This window comes from Solea senegalensis, linkage group LG15, assembly GCF_019176455.1.
Source record: "Solea senegalensis isolate Sse05_10M linkage group LG15, IFAPA_SoseM_1, whole genome shotgun sequence".
Taxonomy (NCBI): Eukaryota; Metazoa; Chordata; class Actinopteri; order Pleuronectiformes; family Soleidae; genus Solea; species Solea senegalensis.
This window is the reverse complement of record NC_058035.1, coordinates 14,880,308-14,901,005: the sequence shown is the minus strand read 5'-3', so window position 1 is coordinate 14,901,005 and position 20,698 is coordinate 14,880,308. Positions and strand designations below refer to the sequence as shown.

The window sequence follows — 20,698 nt, the reverse complement described above, 5'->3', positions numbered from 1 at the left end:
CAGAGAAAACAGTGGCTACAGTAGTTTGGACTTTCTGTCTGCTCATTTATCCTTTCACATATCCATAGATAGATAGATAAAATAACAGCAAAATAGGAAACACGGTTAAAAGAACAAGAAGATAAAATTATGTGGTGTGATGACTTGGATGGATATTTATAAAACTATGTGTGTGGATTGAATTAAAGGAAGGTTGTTTTTTTCAGATTGTCCCATGAATACAGTAACGTCTGCATTATTCACATGTAACCATGCAGGCATTTAGTCCATAGCAAATCAAATGGCTTAACACTTGACAGATGTATAGCTCGTAAAAAAGCAACAGTTTTACAAATACTGAATTCTTGATGTGTAACTGAATTAAAAAGTTTGTGCTATTATACAATACAAATGCCCTGTAAACCTGTCTGAAAAAAACAAAGTAAACATTACACAACTTTCTCTTCTCCGTAGTTTTAGGGCACCTCTTGTTTTCATAAGTGTCTGTGAGAAGTGACACCAGTGTATAATTTCATCAAAGCAAAGCATGTGAGTCTGTCTGAGCTGCCATACCAAGGCCTTGTTTTCGTACTGTGTGTGAGTCTGGACACACCAAGTGTTGTCTCTACTGTTTGCTCATAAAGTCGTGGTAGGTGCACAGTTATCCACACCCTGTCTACCCCTGTCTAAAAAAAGCCCGCTGTGGTGTAGGGCACAAATCATCTGTGAAGGAGTTTTAGTCTGTCTGCTTCCTCACTGACCAAAAAACCCAACGTGCAGAGGCCAGAGCCACAGTAGACTGAGGGGCCACTGTGTTTTTCTGCTGGTGTGAAGACACAAAACTACACTTCATTTCCATCTGTGACTTTATTTGGTGTAGCTGAATATGTCAGCTGCTCTGTCATTACTCTCGGGGTCTCAGATTTGTTTACTAGATTGCGTAGCCAAAAACGGAAAGTAGTCAGCTGCGTGTCAGTGAAAAAGGGCAAAGCCTTGACGGAGTATTTCCATGGACAGAGGGGGGGGAGAAAATAAGAGGGGGAAGAGTGGAACTCTGAAGTAGAGGCAAGACTAAGAATGAAAGGAGAAGACGCTTTTATCAGAGGAACACATTCAACAATTGTACAGAACAATGAATGAATTCGGAAAAAGGAAATGTGGAAAAACATGATGAAAAAAAAGTAAACAGCCAAACTTGAACAGAGTCTCAACTGCAGCGCTGCAGATGCTTGTGTCGTTGACGTATTGGCCATTAAAACAAATTCCCTTCTTTTTGAAATAATGATCCATTTGAATGTTAAAATGTTTTTCTAATGAGACATTTTAGACCATGTGTAGCCACTTATTAATCTTATTCATAATTGCCAACTACTCATCTTTAATTGAAGAAAACAAGAATAATCACAGTCTAGCCAGGCTGACTCAAGAGTCACAGCTCCACTGAGCCCTCCACTAGTCGTGACGAGGTAAATTGGACTAAATTGACCGTAGGTGTGTGTATAATAAGAGTGAATGGTTGTTTGTCTCTATGTTGCCCTGTGATGGACTGGTGATCTGTCCAGGGCGTACTCTGCCGTTTGCCCTATGTCAGTTGAGATTTTGGGTTTGAGTCACAAACTTCTTTGTAAATAAAATAACATCATTTAGAGGGAACAAAAACAGTGGTACAGATTTATTGTCCAGTACAAAAGCTTTAGAGGTCAGTCATTATGTTTACATGCACTGTTTAGCTGTGCTCGAGCTGAGGCCGTAGTCTGACTATGTCAGGAAATGGGACAACTTGCCAAGTCTAAGTATACAGTATATGAGTTAGAAAATCGATTTATTGGCAGTGTACATCTGACTCCACCTCCGTAGGTGCCGCTGTATTTCTCTGTATCTCTCTATACAACAGTTCCATATTAAATCAGGTCATTCTCTCCTCATTAACAGGCCATGTGTACCCCAAGCTTTCACCACAACTGGCCAAGGCAGATGGCTGCATATCTGTTCTCTCCAATAACACCAAGTGTTTGCTTATTGTATGAGCTGTTGGGTTTCTCCTCTCTCTATAATATTGTATGGTCTCTGTCTTACTGTGTAAATTGAGATAATGCATGTTTGCATGAATTGTACTATACAAATTCTAATTTGATTTGATCTGATTTGAGAACTTCCGCCTTGTATGATGTGATTGACGTTGAAAGAACGCTGGATGACATTATGTGCTGTCAGGCGGCAGAGGATATGGCAGAAGAGCTACTTTGAGCCACTTTTTTCCCCAAAAAAACAACCATGAGTAGATGATGACGTTGGTTTGCCAAGAGACCACAGGATATGACAAATGACAGCGCAAGCGTCAGCCAATCAAAACACTTATTTTGTCAGCCAAACTGCACCCAACAACGGTGGACATAGCAAATGTCACATCACCGCCAAGCGACGTATACATTTGAGTAAATTGAATTTATTTTTATTGTAATTTCCCCTTTTGTATGTAGACATTTATCAGACATTTATGTGGTATGCTGTTCTGTCACAGTCGGTTGTATGAAACTCTTTTTCCAGGTTTAGCCATTGTTCACAGTCTGAATCCAACACTGAGAAACACGTGATAATGTTTCTAAATTGTTATTGGACTCATTTAAAGTCTACAATAGCTGTGCATGAAGCCATGTACCCATGTAACACGTATGTGAGGAGGAACCCAGGGAAACATTCAGTCATCTTTCTGTTGCATTTCTATTGTCACATAGAAAACCTGTGTTTTCAACTCTCTTTCACTTCCTGCTGACCCCAGACAGTTCCCACACATGCCATTTTTAGAAGCACATGTTTATGAGCAAATAAACATCATACATGTCTAAATCGAGAACGTCTTGTGAAGTCAAACCGCAAACACGTCAAGCTCAGCAGGAGAGCACAACACTGGACAGGAAATGGCTACCGCTTTACCACAAACTGAGTCAAAAGCCCAGGACACATTGCCCCAAAGGTCAGTCGATGGCAAAGATTGACAAACAACCGCAACGCTGCTTTAGGTCAATTCAATTTCCACTTTGCACACGCTGCAACAACAACAGGAAATGGGCAATCAGCACCTACCTTTTGTGCCTGCATGAGAGGAAATTAGCAGGTGAAGAATGAAACATGCTAAGACAAGTCCTGATTATGGAAGTGCTATGGAAGGTCATCAATGTCCCCACAGCCAATTCTCAGGATGGTGTGTCCCAAGCTTTGAGAGGACAAAAAAAGGAATTCCAATGGATGCCCCCCGCCTTCAATGGCCCCCCTTCAACCCCTTAATGGTCTAGGAGACACAGAGTAGGTGAAGTAAATCCCAAATGAGATTAAGAACATTTGAGTCCTGACTCCATTTTAGAGGATTAAGTTTGGACTGAAGAGATGGGCAAACAAAGAGAACTCTTCAGGGAGGCTAGGGAGCCTAAAATCTCACCCTCATCTTTACCTTTGGAGCCCCTTCAAATTCCCAACAGAGTGTGAGCGGCCTGCAGGGGTTACACACTACTACGAAATCCCTGTCACGAGGGTTGATCCACAAATCTGCTGCATTTACAGATGTTCCATTATAGGATTTAACACTTCAGTTTAATTCCAGCACCTTCTAAATTGGCCTTAGTCCCAACATCATCGTCATCCAAAAAACATCAACATTTTATTGCTTGAATTCATTCCTTTCACCCCCAACAACCTTTACAGCTTATATAAAAAGCAGCCTTTGCCAAAAACATTCCAGATTTAGGATCCTATTGCTGAAATGTTTATCGTGAGAAACTGAAACAGATCATGGGAGATCACATCAATCATGCTGATTTCAATATTACACAAGGACAACCCAGCCTATCTCCTGTGATGGGGAGGACAACAAACATTCCTGTTTTATCTGCATTCATCTGTTTTATGCTTGAATATATCATGAAACACAGTTCTAATCCAGAGAGTTGGTGTCCAGTCCACACGCAACTAATGTGGGCGGAAAACTGCTGCAGTCTAAACCTCTCCCTACACAACAGGTGTATTTGTTCACTTCTATGAATGTTTACCTTTGTGACAATCTCAAAACTAATTCAGTGTGTTTACATACATGTCAAAAGCCCGATATTAGTCAGTCTAAGACAGTAATTCGGTAAAACACCTTAGTCTGATTAAAATAGAGCTAGTCTTAGTCGGACTAACATACCTGCATAATGTGTTTTATTGTCCAATTACTGCGCATGTATATGCTTAGTCGAAGAAATGTCCTCTCTTTTACCCGGAAGTAGAAGGAGATGACGTATAAACTGCAGTACTGTGGTACGATGGCGCTAGCCAGAGTGAAAGGTACAGAGAAGACCCACAGTACGAAACAACCACAGCACGGTCCATCTCACAATCCATCTCGCTGTTCGCTGGCCAATAAATCGATTTTCTCCTCCGCATGTGTACCTGGATTCTTAGTCAGACTAAGGTCTTAGCTCGAGTAAACTGCGCATGTAAACATTCTTACTGTTTAACCACAAGATTTCTATAAAAATTTGTGTTTAACAGCTTCTTTTAACATTGAGGCAATTATACTGCCCGAACTGTGTACTGTGTTCGGGCCTGAAAAATGTGCAAATGAGGACGGGTCGGGTCTGGCCTCGGGCTTCCTTTTTCCCGCTCATAAAACACATTTCTTGCAGGTTGTAAATTATATGTTGTTTGATGTGCATCATTGCTGTTCGCACATGGTGAAGAGTAAATCTGGCTGCCTGCTTGATGGACCGGGGCAGACCTGACGCCACTGTGTGCGTAACCCCCGACACTTTAGCCATGGTAGTGTCATTTTTGGATCCCTTTTATGATGCTCAGCGTGAATTGGAGGGGGACAATTCATGCTGGCATGTCGGGCTGCGTCGGGTTCGGACTTAAAGACCCACGGGTCGGGTTGTAGTTTTCAGGCCCGTTGAGAACTCTAGGCGGTTGTGGGCAAGTAGCGTTTGTCTCACCAAACTGCCGAACAACAACCAGGTTTTTTGAGCAGCAAAAACTGAAACTTCATCCATCTCACGATTGCCTCAGTCTCAACATAAAACAAATCACTTTCTGTGTGCAGGGGAATGTCGCCAAGGGACGCAAGATCTAAACACCACTATCTTAAGAAACACAGAGAGAGTTGTGTGGAGCTGATTGGTTTAATCAGCCTTGTGTGAACTCATATGACAACAATGTGAACTTAACATGTGACATTTAAAAGCTATGCACAAGGGTTTTAACAGCTATGTTTGTGAGTAAATTGTTGCACTTATCTATTCAGTGATTACATAGTCTATCATAGTGGTTACTAATAGGTGGTGTTTATCATGGTCCACTCTGCGTCCACCACAAACACATGTGAGATGTTGAGGTCAGCTCATTCCTTCAGATACAGCTGAAGTCAATATGTGTGGCCGAGAGTTTACTTGCGTTAGAGTGCAATGAGATATGTTTGTGCGAGTGCAGCATGTTCCCCTATACATAACGTCGTCTGTTCAACCAATTCAGGAAATCTGAATTCCATGTTGACAGTGTCAGCTGTTAAAACACTTCAGCTCCTGTGTCTATTTTGACAATCTATGGATCTTCCTTTCCATGATTGTAGTCTCCTGGTTACTTTGTTAAAAAGATCATCCTTATCAGCTCTCTTCCTGGCACATTCCTTTTTCTTATCAAGTTTTATCATAATCAAGCAGAAGTCACTGAAGGAAAGGTTATGTTTTCATTAGACTCTGGAGCACTGTCATGTTTTTTGTACTTATGTCCATTTCACATTTTGTTTGCCAATTTGAAAGCCATTCCTCAGTTGTTTGACTGTTGCGTGAGACGGCACCGGTTTTATTTTCTAGTCTTAGTGACACCAGCCCACTGGTCCTTGAACGTTTGCAACCTGCTCCCTATGTTTACTTGACTCTCTGGAAGCAGGAGGCCATCTGTTAAAGCCATCAGATCTTATTTGGAAATTATGGTTAGGACTTAATAACAAGGTGAAAAATAATACAGCGAGTAATGTTAAGTATTTTGTTCTCAAGTTTATTTCTACATCACAAGAAAAGGGTCCACACTTTCTTTGCATGAGTAACTCAAATGAAAACAGGCAATGTGTTGTCTGGAATATCCAAAATGAACAGGACAATGTTCCTAATAAACCTTCTTACTGATGATTTCTGTAATATTTTTTTCATATAAATCAAATAAAGACATATCAGGACACATCTCATTACTCTGGTAAAATATCAGCATGACTAGACACTACAGAAGGTGCAGTGGCCATCCGCTTTACAGAAATGTGTCCTAAATTGTGTTATACATTTTGTTTCTACATGTCATAACGTATGCACAGTTAGACAAAGAGTGTTGAGCATGAGTTATTTTTGGACGTATAAGATCTGATTTCATAAAGGGATAGCTCAGGTTTTAAATAAACAGGAGCATAAACATGGATACTATTTTCTGAATGAAATGGAGCAGAAAGAGTAAAGAAACTTATAGCATCTGCCCCTCTTTCCCAAAACTCATCAGCTTAATTTTCTAACTGGACTCAGGCCAACATGTCTGCACGCGCACACACACACACACACACACACACAGACACAGACAAATATGTACATACATATATACAGTATACAGTTTAGGTCTCACCAACCAACATTTCATTATATTTCACCAAAATACTAAACGTTTTTAAATATTTGATTTGGATTTTATTTTTCCATTCCATTCCAGACATTTTTAAAGATATTGGTTCCTTTTAAGTTATACTGACTTTCTCTTTTAAGAATAAAAAAAAAAATGTCAGATGTAGACTTATTATAACGCTGACCCCAGATGAGCTGCACCTGAGTGGACTTACCAAGGTTGTGCAAAGCAGCGTCGGAGCGTAACTAAACCCCCTCCGAGGCAAACCCTGTGTCCAATTCAGAAAAATGCCAAGAAGTGGGCAGGGAGCTGTGAGTGACAGGGGTGGAGAAAAAGGGGCAAGGGAGCACCACAGGGGGCGTGGTCATCTGTACAACATAAAGGTGACACACACACAAAATATCTGTGCCTTCAGCTGTCATTTACAGCTGGTTTTGAATTCGATAGTGGGTTTTTTTCCAATAAAATTAGCAGCTGCACTGATACTAAAAGGTCATTAGATGTCGAGGACTGTCTCCGCTCTCTAGTCTCCTTGACTCCAAAAGAGAAATGATTAGTGACAAAAGAGCATATGAGTTACATAGCAGGGTATGCCAGCCAATGGCAAAGTTCAAATGCATTAACTGGGGTTTGGCCAGAGAGAAAGTAGATACAGTTCAAATACTTTAAATTACGCTGTTGGACCTGGATCAATATACATTACTTGTGATACCCAAATACACTGGTTTTCACGTGAAAACAAAAGTGGTTTAGGGGTTTAGTTACGCTCTTTTCACAAAACTGTTGCAAAACAGCTCTGAATGAGAGGTCTTTTTTCTTTTCTTAAAGGTGGCCAGTGTTGTGCAGGCTGAGGGAAAGACATGCCTGTGGCTGTTACCAGATTCCTCAGCTGTGTGCGGATGACATTGTGGTGTCACACTCATGTGATCAAGTGAGAAGCATCTGCCACATGCATGTTAAAGGCTGTGCGTGAAAACGTGCCACAGACCACAAACCCCCTGATTTGTGAAATTACACTAAATTGTAACTAATGAATGTGACTTTCAAACAACATGTGAGTTCTTGTCCATAAAGATGTCTCTCAGAGTCAAATGCTTGCATTTCAGACACGGCTTTATTGTCGGGGGTTGTTTTTGTAGTTGTCCTAACATGGCTGCAGGGTCACAATGCAACACAATGGAAGGTGAACTCTCAGTTTACATTTGGAAACCTGACAGTGGTTGGTATTTTAGATCAACAGAGCAGCAAAGTGTAGGCTAACAGTGGGCAACAGGATGTTCTCTCTTTAATCTATTGTGGGGAAGTTAGCTGATAACCTGTGTTTAGTTTACATGATGTGTCTTTGAGTGACCTCTGTCACAGATGATTAAAGTTACACTGTGGGAATGTTGACCACTGGAGGCACTGTGAAGCACATTTTTGTGATAAATTGTGTTTATTATGAGGTCAGCTACATTTATGCACTTTGATGTGGGAGAGTGAAAAATTCAGTTTCTCGTTGGAAAAGTCTTTCATACATAATAAAAAACATAGTTAATAGTGAAGGATGAAGGAATGAGGAAAGGATGTCGATGAAGGACGACTTCTGACTACAGACCTCGGAATGTGATTAGGGACTTCACAACTAGCATTGCACCCTTTAAGTGTACAGCCTGCCCAGAAATGATTGGGAAAAGAAGATAAACGTCTGATTTAAAGGAAGCTCCTGTTTCCAGTTTTTCTTTCCTTATCAATTATGTCAAAGGTGACTGTTACTGTAACAGCAGCTCTTCTGAAGAAGTCTTCTCTCTGCATCAAATCCGACGAATTAAGCTTTTTTTAATCGCTTCATGTTTCATTGTCTTTCCTCAGATTCACATTGTAAAGCAGAGCTTTCCACTAAAATCCACTAAATCAGTCGTTCTCAAACTTTTTCAAATGTGCTATATAAATAGTACAGTCAGTTGATCCATTATCATGATAAATATCATGTGATTAAAAATAGATTTTTACTCCTGAGTGAAAGTTGAAGAAACCAGTTAATCATTATTTTAACTTAAAAAATGACAAACAATGTGTCAAATGTTTTACTTTATGTCATGACCATTATATTGTTTTATATTCAAACGTATTGTTATATTGCTGTTGAAGAAAACTATACTGTGATACATAGTTATTGTATTATTGTACAGCCAAACCCTACGTGATGACACGGATACATATAACATTAACCCGTTTGAATATTAAATATCTGGTCTTTTAATTATACTGAAATGAGCAAAAATAGAGGCAGCAGTACACGGAAAAACATAGAAACGTGGGAGTAAAAGTAAAAAAAATGTTTTAAGGGGAAGATGGGGAAGTGGAATTTTTAGAATATGTTTTGTGGTTCTGGAGGTTTTTTTTGCAAGTTTGGAAAAACCTTGTAGCTTGTAATTTACAGTAGTCCCAGACTGGGAGGGCCTGACAACAACAAGTCAAGAGAGACTCATTAATGTCCCTTTACGGCTTTTGAAAAACATCCAAGAATTAAAAAAAACAAACACAAAAAAAAAACACTGATGTAATTTTGAAGATAACCACAAGTGAGCGGAGTGGAAAAAGTAAACTATTATGTGTGGTGTTAAATAGAAGGAACCCTTTTTAAGAGAATTATTAAAGTGAAAAGGGATTTAGGAGGCGCACCACTAATGTTTTTTTTAAACAGTTAATTTCACGTTTGATGATACATTTGGGGAACATCACATATGGCCCAGGTAATTTCCTTTGTAGCTTCATTAAATGAGGCAGAAAATGGCAGCAGCTGGAGCATGTGGTTTTAGAAATTAAGCTCTTAAACCAACTCAGCCTTATAATTCATTATCGCTGAAGAGTCGCAGGCAGCAGCAAAAAAACAGGTTAGTTGACGACCTGCAGACGTAAGGTTGTGGTCATTCAGAGAAGAATGTAGTTGCACCACATTGATGTTATAATAAACATCAAAAACACTGTGTAAACGTCTGCCTACAGCCGCAATACTCAGATGTACATGACAGCACAAAGAGACAATTACTGAAGAACATGTATACATTTCCCTCCGATTCAGACTCAGGTCAGTCCGACCTGGAAAAACACAACCTCAAGACATTTTATTGTCCCATGTCCTCTAGCCATAGTAATGAACCTAAACAAGCCTTGACACTTCCACGCCAACAATCAAGTGTTTATTATTGTTACAATAAAGGTCTGCTGTGTCTGCCACTGGTGTGTTCCTACATACATGTCATATCCCAGGGTAAAAAAAAGGTTGGTGCCCTGTAGATTGTGTTTGTTGTTTCTAGCTCCAGGTGTACAATGGAATAGTGCCATATGTGTAGTCCATACACACTTTCAAAATTTCAAAACAAAAGCAAATCCTTTCAAAGAAATGTCCTTCTTGTGAGCGGTCAAATTTGAATCCATCACTACAAACATTTGTCAACAAATGAAACCTTGGCCAGAAACAAATGCTCCAAATACCTGGATCTCTGATTCAACCACGACCAGATTCAGTTACCGGGAATGATGCTTCCCGTTATTCAAGTGCAACGTTAATGTTTAGCAGCAGATCAGGAACTCGTATGATCTTCATGTGAAGAGGCAGAAATTACAGTACGTGTGGAGGTCACGGTGAATTATTAAAGTGAAAAGCATGTGTGGGCTTGCAGCATGTCAGATTTTATTGCAGGAGACTTTATAGTTTGATTCTAACTGCAGTTAATGGGCTATTCATGTTTGCTTGTTTATTAACCACAGTCAAAAGGAAGTAGAAAAATCAGAGCTCTATGGTCTGCTGATTTTCTTCCACCATTTTCACTGCAGTGACAATTTTGGATTGATTTATTATTTATGAAATTTATCTTTACTGTCTTAGCTGCTGTTACAATGTAAATGTCCCCACTGCAGGACAAATGAAGGACTATCTTGTCTTAGCTTATCTTATCCGGCCCACATAACCCTCATATGGAGGATAAGGCCGCAGAAAATGTATGAATGAATATCGACTGGCCATTCACAGAGAATGATGAGAAATTATTTGGTTGGTTTTCTTTAGGACTAGAAGTCATAATCTGCACAGTTTTAATTCATCTAAGACTAAATCTACACAGTACAGAATCTAGCTGGGGGATTGTATTCATGTTAAAAAGCTCTAAAATTCTTTGTGCAGTCAGTTGACTTGAGTACGATGCGTTTGAAATATTAAAATGGCAAACATATGTTTCTGATTATTAGATTTCCTGATCCACAATGAATAACTTTCACAAGCTCATAGCGTGATGAATAATGGCTTTCTTGCTCTTTCACTTTTCATGCAGACAAATTAAACCACATGTGCCTGTTGTGAAATATAACGCATTCATCTCAGCAGCGTGACAAACATAAATCTGCATGGACATTTGTTATCTAAGGCTAAACTCAACAAACCCATGTTGTATGTGTACGTGTTTTTGTATAAGATAAATAAATACAAAAAACGAAGCTTATTGACTTAAAGTTAAAAAGACCACATTCCAGTGCCTTTGAAGTACTCCTGACCTGGAGTAATACATTTTCTGAAAGACCAAAGTATTTTACTGTAGGACATTTTTCAGTTATTTTCAACTAACTCTCCCTATTATTTATTATTATTATTATTATTGTTATTTATTATTCCATCTTTCATACGCCCAACATCAAACTACAAACAACCTTAACATGAGAACAGACCTTCCCCAGTCCAAAGATTCTAATCTCAACGTGATTTCCGTGTAAAATAACGGTGAATTGAGTACATTGATGGTAAAACCATGGCATTATGACAAGTCAGCAGCAAATAAATATTGTTTGTGCAAATGTGTGTGGGCCAATCTTGTGGACGTTGACATATCCTTTGAGCGACACTGGCCCAGAGGCCAGGTGATGTTGACCTTTGACCTTGCCATCAGTATGGAGCCACCACGGTGCCCTTTGTAAGTCACCTGCTCAGTTTGAACCCTGTCAAGCAAACCTTTGCACATTCACGTGATTAACAGAAAGACAGATGTTACACGAGGATGGAGCTGCTTCTGCTCTGGCTCTCTCTATATATGAATGGGGGTTGTAATACTTTACCTTCTTTAAAAAAAGAGTCCCTATATAAAAGTTTGGGGAAACACTGGGCTTAACAACCAGCAGAAGGATTGACTGGTTTCCACCAAATAAAGCCTGCTCTTGCGTTGCCCTCGGTGAACCTCCTCATCTAGTTTGTATTCATGACTTTGCATCTGGGTAAAAACACAATGACCCTTTTGACAATCCAGTCTTGGTCAGCTGGTTTTACACCACCGCATCATATTACGCTGCAGCATGCTGCTCCAAACCCCCCGTCCGCCTGATATTCTCTTTACACTCTCTAATTATAGTCGCCCTGTTGTCTCAGGACACTAGCGATCAGGTGATGCACGCAGACACAATCCGTGAAAGTACATCTGGCTACGAGGCAAAGGCACTAAACCACTGAACATTACCTCAGTTATAGTTTGTAAAGAAAGACAACTGGGAAAAAGCTAGGGATGAGCCGATCCTATATTATTACTATCAGTCTGATATCAGGGAAACACTAATTAATGATTTAAGACAAAATAAAAGTCTCTTGCGTTACTGTCGACTATTTGAGCACTTTGCAACTCCGGCTTTGTGTCCTTGAGCTCAGCATCTTGAACCTCCTCCTGCTAAACGTGGACATCTCTCTGGTGACTGCAGGTGGAAAACGGACAGCAACAACAACCCAGCTTATCACTGTGAGAATAGCAACGTTCTCAAAGACGCACGAGCCACTGATAAGCAAGCAGCCTCAAGAGATATCAGACACATGCACCAACACTGTGGAGAATTGTCTGAATTGTTAGGTTGTGCAAATGTTGGCAAATCTTCACAGCTTGACAGGGTTTTCAGTAATTGGTTTAACAGTGGGGGTCTCTACATTAAATGACCTGGGGACAATAACTAGTCTAGTCTGGTCAGGACAGGACAGGACAGGACAAAAAGGACAGGGCTGCTCAAGTGTAAAAAAACAGTGTCTAACTGTTTGGGAAAAACACAACTGCTCAGCAGTGGTGGGCAACACAAGTTTTTAATTTACATCACAGCATTCCATTGTGATATCACAAGAACAAAATCCATGACATCATTTCACAGAATTTCAAAATAAAAGTGTTTGTTGTGTTTGGAAAAAATGAAAGGGGTTAGGGGCTAGAGAATGCTTTATGTCTATCTAAGTCTGTCGCCTGAGCTGTTTCACACTGTCCTGCTGTGGAGTGTCCTTATAGACTCACAGAGACTTGTGGGTTTGTTTGTTTTTGTGTGTACATGTCTTGACCTGGTTTTAAGGTTACGGTTAGAATTAGTTTAGGTTAGGTTAAAGGTTAGGGGTAGGGGCTGGGTAATGTATTATGTCTATGAGGGTCCACACAGTGTGAGTGTGAGACCAGCAAACAACCTTGAGTCCAAGAAACGAGGTCAGCTTTTAACTTCCTCCACACAGCTATCACAACACTGTGTGCTGGATTACTCTCACGCGGATATTCCACGTATACAAGGACCAATAGAGCAGCAGCATTCACGCACTTAAATACAGTCTGATATCACACTATTAAAGATAGCATGATCCAGTCTAGCAGTGCGCAGCAGGGGGTGGTGATGGTCTACTCATCTCACCAAACGGCGCACTGCGACTCCATGACCATTTGACCTTGTCACCGTTTCAGCTGGAGCTCCATCAGCTGAGCACAGGACAACAACATGCACATGGTGGCGGCGAGGTGTTTTTGTGTCAGTCTGAACATTACGTCTTTTCACTTTCTTTTAAATGACGCACGAGAAGCGCAGACTTACCTTCATGCAGCCGGCCTGATGTCTTCACATTTCAGCCAAAACACGTCCATGTAGGAATTCGCCCGGTTTCGTTTTCCTCTCTCTCCTTTCATTCGCCAGTAAAACCCAAAATCAGCGCTGCGCACCCGTGCAGTTAGCGCAGAGGGAGCTGCAGGGGGAGAGGCAGGGGGGGTCTCTGACTGGCCCAGATTCCCACAAATAGCAAGCCAGCTGGTTACTTTGGACTATGCACCCGAGACCAGAGCCCAATTCTGGGTCAGAGACAGGGGACAATGCTTTCCAAGTCAAAAAGTCTTTTCTCACACAGCAAATCCTTCTCTGGTTCTGGAACACCACTACTACCAACAGTCTGTGAGGTAGCAGTGGTGCCCCCGCATGAGGGTCATTAGAAAGTGATTAGGGAAGGTGGTGGGAAAGCAGAGCTTATAAAACAAATAATACAGACGACGAGGCTCTGTATCCTGCCAAAGAAAGGCTAAAAAGTCAGTGAAACATTGGCCTCGTTTAGACTGCAGCCTAAATCGGATTTGTAAGCACCAATTGTTCATATTATATTAATGCAAATGATCTGTTTGTCCATATTGACATAGTCTAGTCTTCCACATAGATTTCTATAGTTACAGGCCAAGTAGTCTAAACAAAATAAACTAAATTGACAACAGTAATCTGTGTCTGTTTATGTTTGACTTCGAGTCGCACCACAAGTGACACAGTAGACACTTTGGAATCCTATCTGACCGACCGAGACATTCCGATTGAAATTGCTCAAGCTAGATACAATCTGAATATGCTTACAAACCCTATTTGGGCTGCAGTGTAAACAAGGCCATTGTGGTTTCAGTTTTATGTTGACTTTTTCAGCAACTCTTTAACTCAATCGCCGGGGCTGTAAATGCAAATTCACAACCATTAAAAAGTCACTATGAGCAGATACTGAGCGTAAACTAACACTTAATCAGTAGTGTTATACTTATAGTACTCAAGTCCAGCACTCAACACAATTTCATTGACTTCATTCTCTTTCAAAAGTGAGCAAAGACACTAGGGTTTGCTAGAGAACAGAGACAGTGCTCTGAAAAAAATCAACTATCTACTGTACTGGGTCAAATAAGGTAATCCTGACCCTGGAGAAACATTGCTATGTCTAGCAGATCTGAATGGGCTTTCCTTCTGAACAACCGCAAAGTCCTCAGGTGCCTGCGTAAAGTCAACAAACTAATGGTAATACCATATCTATGTGACTTAAAGACAGAACTATCTCCCAGTGTCTTAAACCCAGATCTGAAAAACAGCAAAAAAGAAATTACTCGGAAAAAAAACAAACCAAAAAATAAATTACTCATAAAAACAGAAATAATTATTCCAAAAAACAAACCAAAACATTTTTTTTTAAGTGAATGCAATGCGCTTCTGTACCTCAACTATTGCGGACAAAGCACAATAAAACAAGATCCACTTTGTGAGACACTCGCCCTGCTCCTCCGACAATAGTTTAATGAGAAGTGAGTCAGACAAATATTAGCATAATTACACTTTGAAGTTTCTGGGAATTAACAAACTCGATAAAGAAGAAGTTCAATTTTCTCTCTGTTGCAGAATGATTGGGTCTCATTCTTTCATTTCCAAGGAAAGTCTGAAGACAACTGTATAAACAGCAGAAATGAGTTTTGCTGAGCACTGAAAAATAATAAAGAAGTGGAGAGACAAGCACTTCATGAATTATATTTCTTTGGGGCCTGTACTGTAAATGGGCGTTTCTCCCTCGGGGTTCCCTTACATCCTGTTTGTCAATCATTATCCTGGTTGAAATCTTTGGTGAATCACACTGTACAATAGAACGTGTTAGGTGACAAGTCAGGCATCACTGGTAGTTACACCTTAGAGGGCAAGTGACACAGAGGGTGTGTGTGTGTGCGCGTGTGAGGATACAAAATGTGTTGGACATCTTCCAACAGCAACAGTAGTGTCAGTCATTCACTCGGCTTTTAATAGCCACGGTCCTCGTTTGTGTGAAAGGTCGAGCATTTGATTAAAAGTCCAAATGTATCCTCTGTGTCACCTTCTCTGGACAACAAAGTAGAAACAGAAATCCTCGTCATTAATCGATCATCATGTTCACACTGCTGATTGACAGACACATGTTTGAAATGAATGAAAACAGTATGAAAATAACTCGAAACGCCCTGCTCATCCAAAGATGCGTCTTCATTCACCAATTCCCAGTTGAAAACGTAGCAGATGTTTGCTGTCCGCCTCCACCTCTACACCAAACCCAGCCCCTGAGGATGATCCTGTCAGATCTGTTCCTCCTCAATCCATCCATCGTCTTTGCAATAGACACGTCTCTGGGCTGCCTCCATCCACACCTGGCTTTGCTTTTACTGTATACTCAAAGCAGGCTGTGGTCCTGCATAAGAAATCCTACTGGGAGGTTTGGCGAGTAACTCAAAGACCCAGTTATGCAACCGAGGGCTATAGCGGAATTCCTAATGAAGGTCGTGTGCCAGCGAAATTCTTCAGCTTCAACAGCTCGTATGTGTAAAATGTCACATTTCCCACACAGTGGACGCACACACACACACACTGTCCAAGAAACACAGTCTCGCCCACATAAAAAAATCCACCCAATTCCCTTCACTCTAGAGAAGATTAACCTCTTACACCATTTTCTCAGAAAAATGTTGGAAAATTAGCCTGGGTCAGGATGCAGGAGCCTATACATTTAAGTTCAAAGCATACCGACTGGATCATTTCATGGTCGCGTGATTGCTTTGTCATAAACTATGATTATGGCTGGACGTGAGCCCCCACATGTGAGAAACTTTCCCCAGAGGATCCAGAAGTGTTCGCAGGTGATTGTCTTTGGAGGTGGCTGCATAATCAGATTAGGGCATTGGTTTTAGGCTCAAGTAGCTCTTTTGCTTTACAATGAGGAATCTAAATCGCCCGAAGCAGCTTCCCAAACACAAGAGATTTCTAAATGAGCTTCTGTGTGGGATTTTTGAGGTCACCTTACGGCTATGTTATAGGACACGGAATTCCTTCATCAAGGCCGTAAAGTTCTGGTGAAGTGACTTAAAATTTGACTTGGAGAGAAAATGTTTTTAAAACAAAAGAACTGAAGCCTAAGAAATTAGAGATGAAGGAGCAACTCTTCCAAGTGGACATTTTTATATAATCTATTGAGAATTGAGCTATGAGCTATTGAGAAAAACACAAATAAATTTGTTAGATTTGTTTTTATGATAACTTGTGCAGGGAAAGCCCTCACTGACTTGCTAGATAGAGAACATACTCTACAAAAGATCCAACAGTGCCACCTACTGGTAAATCATATTGCTTTCAGACCAGAATCAATAAACCCATCTTTATTTTATATGGCACTATCATACAGGTCAATGCAGTTCAAAGTGATTCAGTAACGACCAAAAAAAGCTAATGAGTAAAACAATTACAATATACTTAGTGAAAATATATGAACACAGAAGAAATAAAATAATCAATGAGAAAGCAAAACATGCTGCAGAAGCAAAACATATGAGGTGCCATTTGAATCCACATTTAGGCGTCCTTTGTAGCTTATAAATTGAAGAGTAAATACAAGCAGCTGATGAATGTGCTCCTGCTCCACTGATAGTCACATTTCTAGGTTTTAGAAAAAGGCTCTGTTGCATGATTGAAAATCAGTTCTGTGTATGAGTGGATAAGTGATACTTCAGGTGTGCAATTTGTAGATATCCTTTGCCGCAGACGTCACACCGGTGCGGTCTGTCTTCCATGTGGCTTCTAAAGTGCTTCTTCAGATGTCCGCTGTGGGTGAAAGTTTTATTGCACAGAGAGCAGCAGTACGGCCTCTCGCCCGTGTGAATCCTCATGTGTATCTTTAAATCTCCCTTTCGGGCGCACTCTTTCCCGCAGACGTGGCAGCGGTGCAGCTTCACCCCGGTGTGGCTGGTCATGTGTTCCGCCAGAGCGTTGGCGCTGTTGCAGTATTTGCCGCATACATGGCAGCATCTTAAGCTCACGTGTGATTTAAGATGCACGTTGAGACTCTCAGTGGACTCCGACGCCTTCCCACACACAGCACACACAAAACCTTCGTCCTTTGAATGCATGCGAAGAGCATGATTTATCAAGTAATGTTTGGAGGAAAATGATTGATGGCACAGAAGGCAGTGGTGCCCGGGTGGGAGTGAATTCAAATGAGAGCTCTCAGAGGATTCTTTGGAGTTGATAATTGTGCTCTGGTCTTGTTCTGACTTTGTTTGGTTTGACATAAAACTGGCAGTAGGTTCGTCATTTTCCGGGCCATCTTGGACCATCTCATTTTGGATGGGAGATTGTGAGGGTTGAAATGACGCAAAGGGTAACACAATCAGTACAGTTTTAGTTTCTTGTGAGTCCCCAAACTGCTTCTCACTTTCACTGTTTTGAGTCTGAGGTAGTAAACTGGGTTTTGTGTCCTCCTCCTGCTCATGTGTCTCATACACAACTGAATGAGATTGATATGAATGATTGACATCCTGGAACTCTTCAGCCTGCATTCCGTGTTGACTGACCCAAACTTCCTGATCCTCCTCTTTAATGGCTTGATCATCTGGATCTCTGCGATAGTCAGTGAGGCTCAGCTCCTGCTCAGTTTCCTCTTTACAGGTGGATGCCTGAGAGAGGACTAGAAGAAAAAGCCAAAGCAAAGAAATTAACTTCTGCAATCTTGTTCTTATTTGTGTGTTTTTTGCCATTTACTTAAGACACTATTTTCACTAGGTGGGATACATTAACATGTGTGTTCATGGTGTGATGGAAATGTTATCAAATGTGTCAAGTCTGGCTCAAATTGGACAATGTATGCCTGACCATTACACCAACATGATGTATTCAAACACATATACAGGACTTTAACATGGAGTTAGTCCCCTTTTTGCAGCTATAACAGCTTCTACACATCTTTGCAGACTTTCCTCAAGATTTTGAAGTGTCTGTGTCTATTTATTCTGTAGAGCATTTATGAGATCAGGCACTCCAGTTCATCCAAAAGGTGCTTGATGGGGTTGAGGTCTGGTCGTTTAATTTAGCAATAGATGAATCGAGTAACTGTTGCAGCCCGACGAAAAAAAATCCCAAATGTAACGTATTTGTGGTCAGGAACAAGCATGTTCAATGTGGTGTAATTTGGACAATAATCCTTTCAGTTATTGACCACTTCCTCTTTCCTACTGAAATGTCAAAATCTAACACGAGAGACAAAACTGTCTACAACTTAAGTAGACACTGACCCAATTTTGAAGTCAAATAGGCTGCTGTAGGGAGAAAATGAAGAAAGTATGACAAGAAAAATCGTTAAAATAAAATAGCACAACATTCAAAATGGCCGACTTTGTGTTGTGTTTAGGATGTGAGTGCAGGAAAATGTTTGATAGTCTGGACCTCACACATAATGAATGCACTTTTAGTACATCTAAGACATATGGGTTTCGGGCATGATTTGTGGTGGAAAAAGTAGAACAGAATGCGAAATTTTAGCCAAAGTTCAATAAATTCTCATGCATGTTGAAGCCCGATCCTTTGGTGGGACAAATGGAAATGGAAAAACTATAGTATTTATAGAGCTCAGGCCCTAAAAAATGACAATGATGATGGTGTTGATAATGATTAGAATGCGCTTGGATAACAACAAACCTCTTTGGTTGGAAAACTCCTGCAGCAGACGCGTGAGTCGCTCAATCTCCTGTTTAGAGCTCGTAGCGTCTTCTTCGTATGTTTCTATTGTTCTTTCAAAGAACTGAAATATTTCCTCAGCTGCAGCAGAAAGTCGCTCCTTCACAAAAGCTCTCAGAAGCAGTGGAGCAGACATTTTTAAAATCAACCGACCTGTGGAAGGAGATTTTCCGTCTTTTACTATGGCGTTAGCTGACAAGCTACGGAAGCAGCAATAAACAAACCCCAGGGCGCAAGTCCGCTGCCCCCTACAGCACAACAGTGGCAATGCACGACAGCGGAAGAGGGACATACCATTGTCTCAGGAGGATACACCGCAGAATAAACCAATAACACATTCAGTAAGTATGTTTTAAACTGACAAAGAAACTGATTCAGCAGAATAATATTTGTGTAATATTAAGTCATGTCATACCCACTGCTCTCAGTAAACTATATTGTCTACACCCACTTGACAATTTACAAAAAGAAAAAAACATTTTAAAAGTTATACTCATCAGCCTTTACTTTATGTTGCTTCAACAAACAGTGTTGTATATTATGCTCTCAGATAATCCATCATCTATTGTTCTGTGCTCTAAATATGATCACCACGAGAGGGAGCCAAATTCAGGTTCTTACAGTCCATGTTCAGGATATGGTTTATTCCGTGGTGGTTCATGCAAGTAGTTGGAAAAAAGATATGACAATTTCAAATACTTAATTTTACTCGGCTGAACATGTCCACGGTTGAATGATAGGAATATATTGAGAGCAATTTTAAGTTCTATGCAAGAGAACTGCACATTTGCTCATGTTAATATCTGCCTCTTTATTTGGTTTGTTTCTGTAAACTAAACATCAGCTTAAATGATAAATGGTTTTATACGTATAAAATGTATACTATACGTATATAGTTATGTTAATGCTTAAATTATTTAAATGTGTTAAACCTGGGTTTCAGGAAACAATGTTGGTGCTTTTATACAGGTGACATTTTATACATTTGAATATTCAGATCATATTCAAAATGAATAGTCAAATCTACTGACGATGATGATGACGACAAAGACAATGACACACACATATAATGTTATCATTATTGTTATTATTATTATTATTGTTATTCTTTTAATACAGTTATTATAGCCAATCTAGGGTTCTAATCTTGAGTCAGGTCACTCTGTGAGCTTTCGGCTACACAGTAAGTGGTAGTGTCTGCAAAGATCGTGTAATGATCAAGATGATTCACCTGCCTTTTAAAATTCCACAAATCTACGCGCACAATCTTACACTAGCTTACTACATGCGATACACAAGACCCAAAAGACGAGACTAACAGTAACGTATTTAACTGAGGTATAATGCTGCAGCAGCTCACGTCTATGAGGTTGTTGTGCAGTCGTTCCAATGTCAGGTACTTGTGCGCATGTGCGAGCCGTGAGTTACTTCCTCGCGTCTAACGTTGCCGTGGAGTGAGCTCCTTCGACTCCGATACTGAAGTTAGTTTATGGTTCGACGGTAAAGGAAAACGTTAACA

General features: G+C 40.4%; 2 protein-coding genes across 2 annotated transcripts in view; both read right to left on the bottom strand.

Moving 5' to 3' along the window:
* Window positions 1–13,558, bottom strand: part of LOC122781996 (equilibrative nucleoside transporter 1-like) — a 35,467-nt gene extending 21,909 nt beyond the window's left edge. Inside the window, exon 1 of the mRNA XM_044046158.1 lies at window positions 13,462–13,558. The gene's annotated coding sequence lies outside the window, so the exon portion shown is untranslated. The remainder of the gene's footprint in view (window positions 1–13,461) is intronic.
* Window positions 13,559–16,813: 3,255 nt separating this feature from the next.
* On the bottom strand, window positions 16,814–20,216 carry LOC122781414 (zinc finger protein 3 homolog). The gene is made up of 2 exons (XM_044045043.1): window positions 19,141–20,216; window positions 16,814–18,133 (listed from the first exon to the last, which is right to left on the bottom strand). Exons 1-2 carry the CDS (start codon window positions 19,469–19,471, stop codon window positions 17,145–17,147), a joined length of 1,320 nt encoding a protein of 439 aa, XP_043900978.1. The 5' UTR covers window positions 19,472–20,216; the 3' UTR covers window positions 16,814–17,144.
* Window positions 20,217–20,698: the final 482 nt, after the last annotated feature.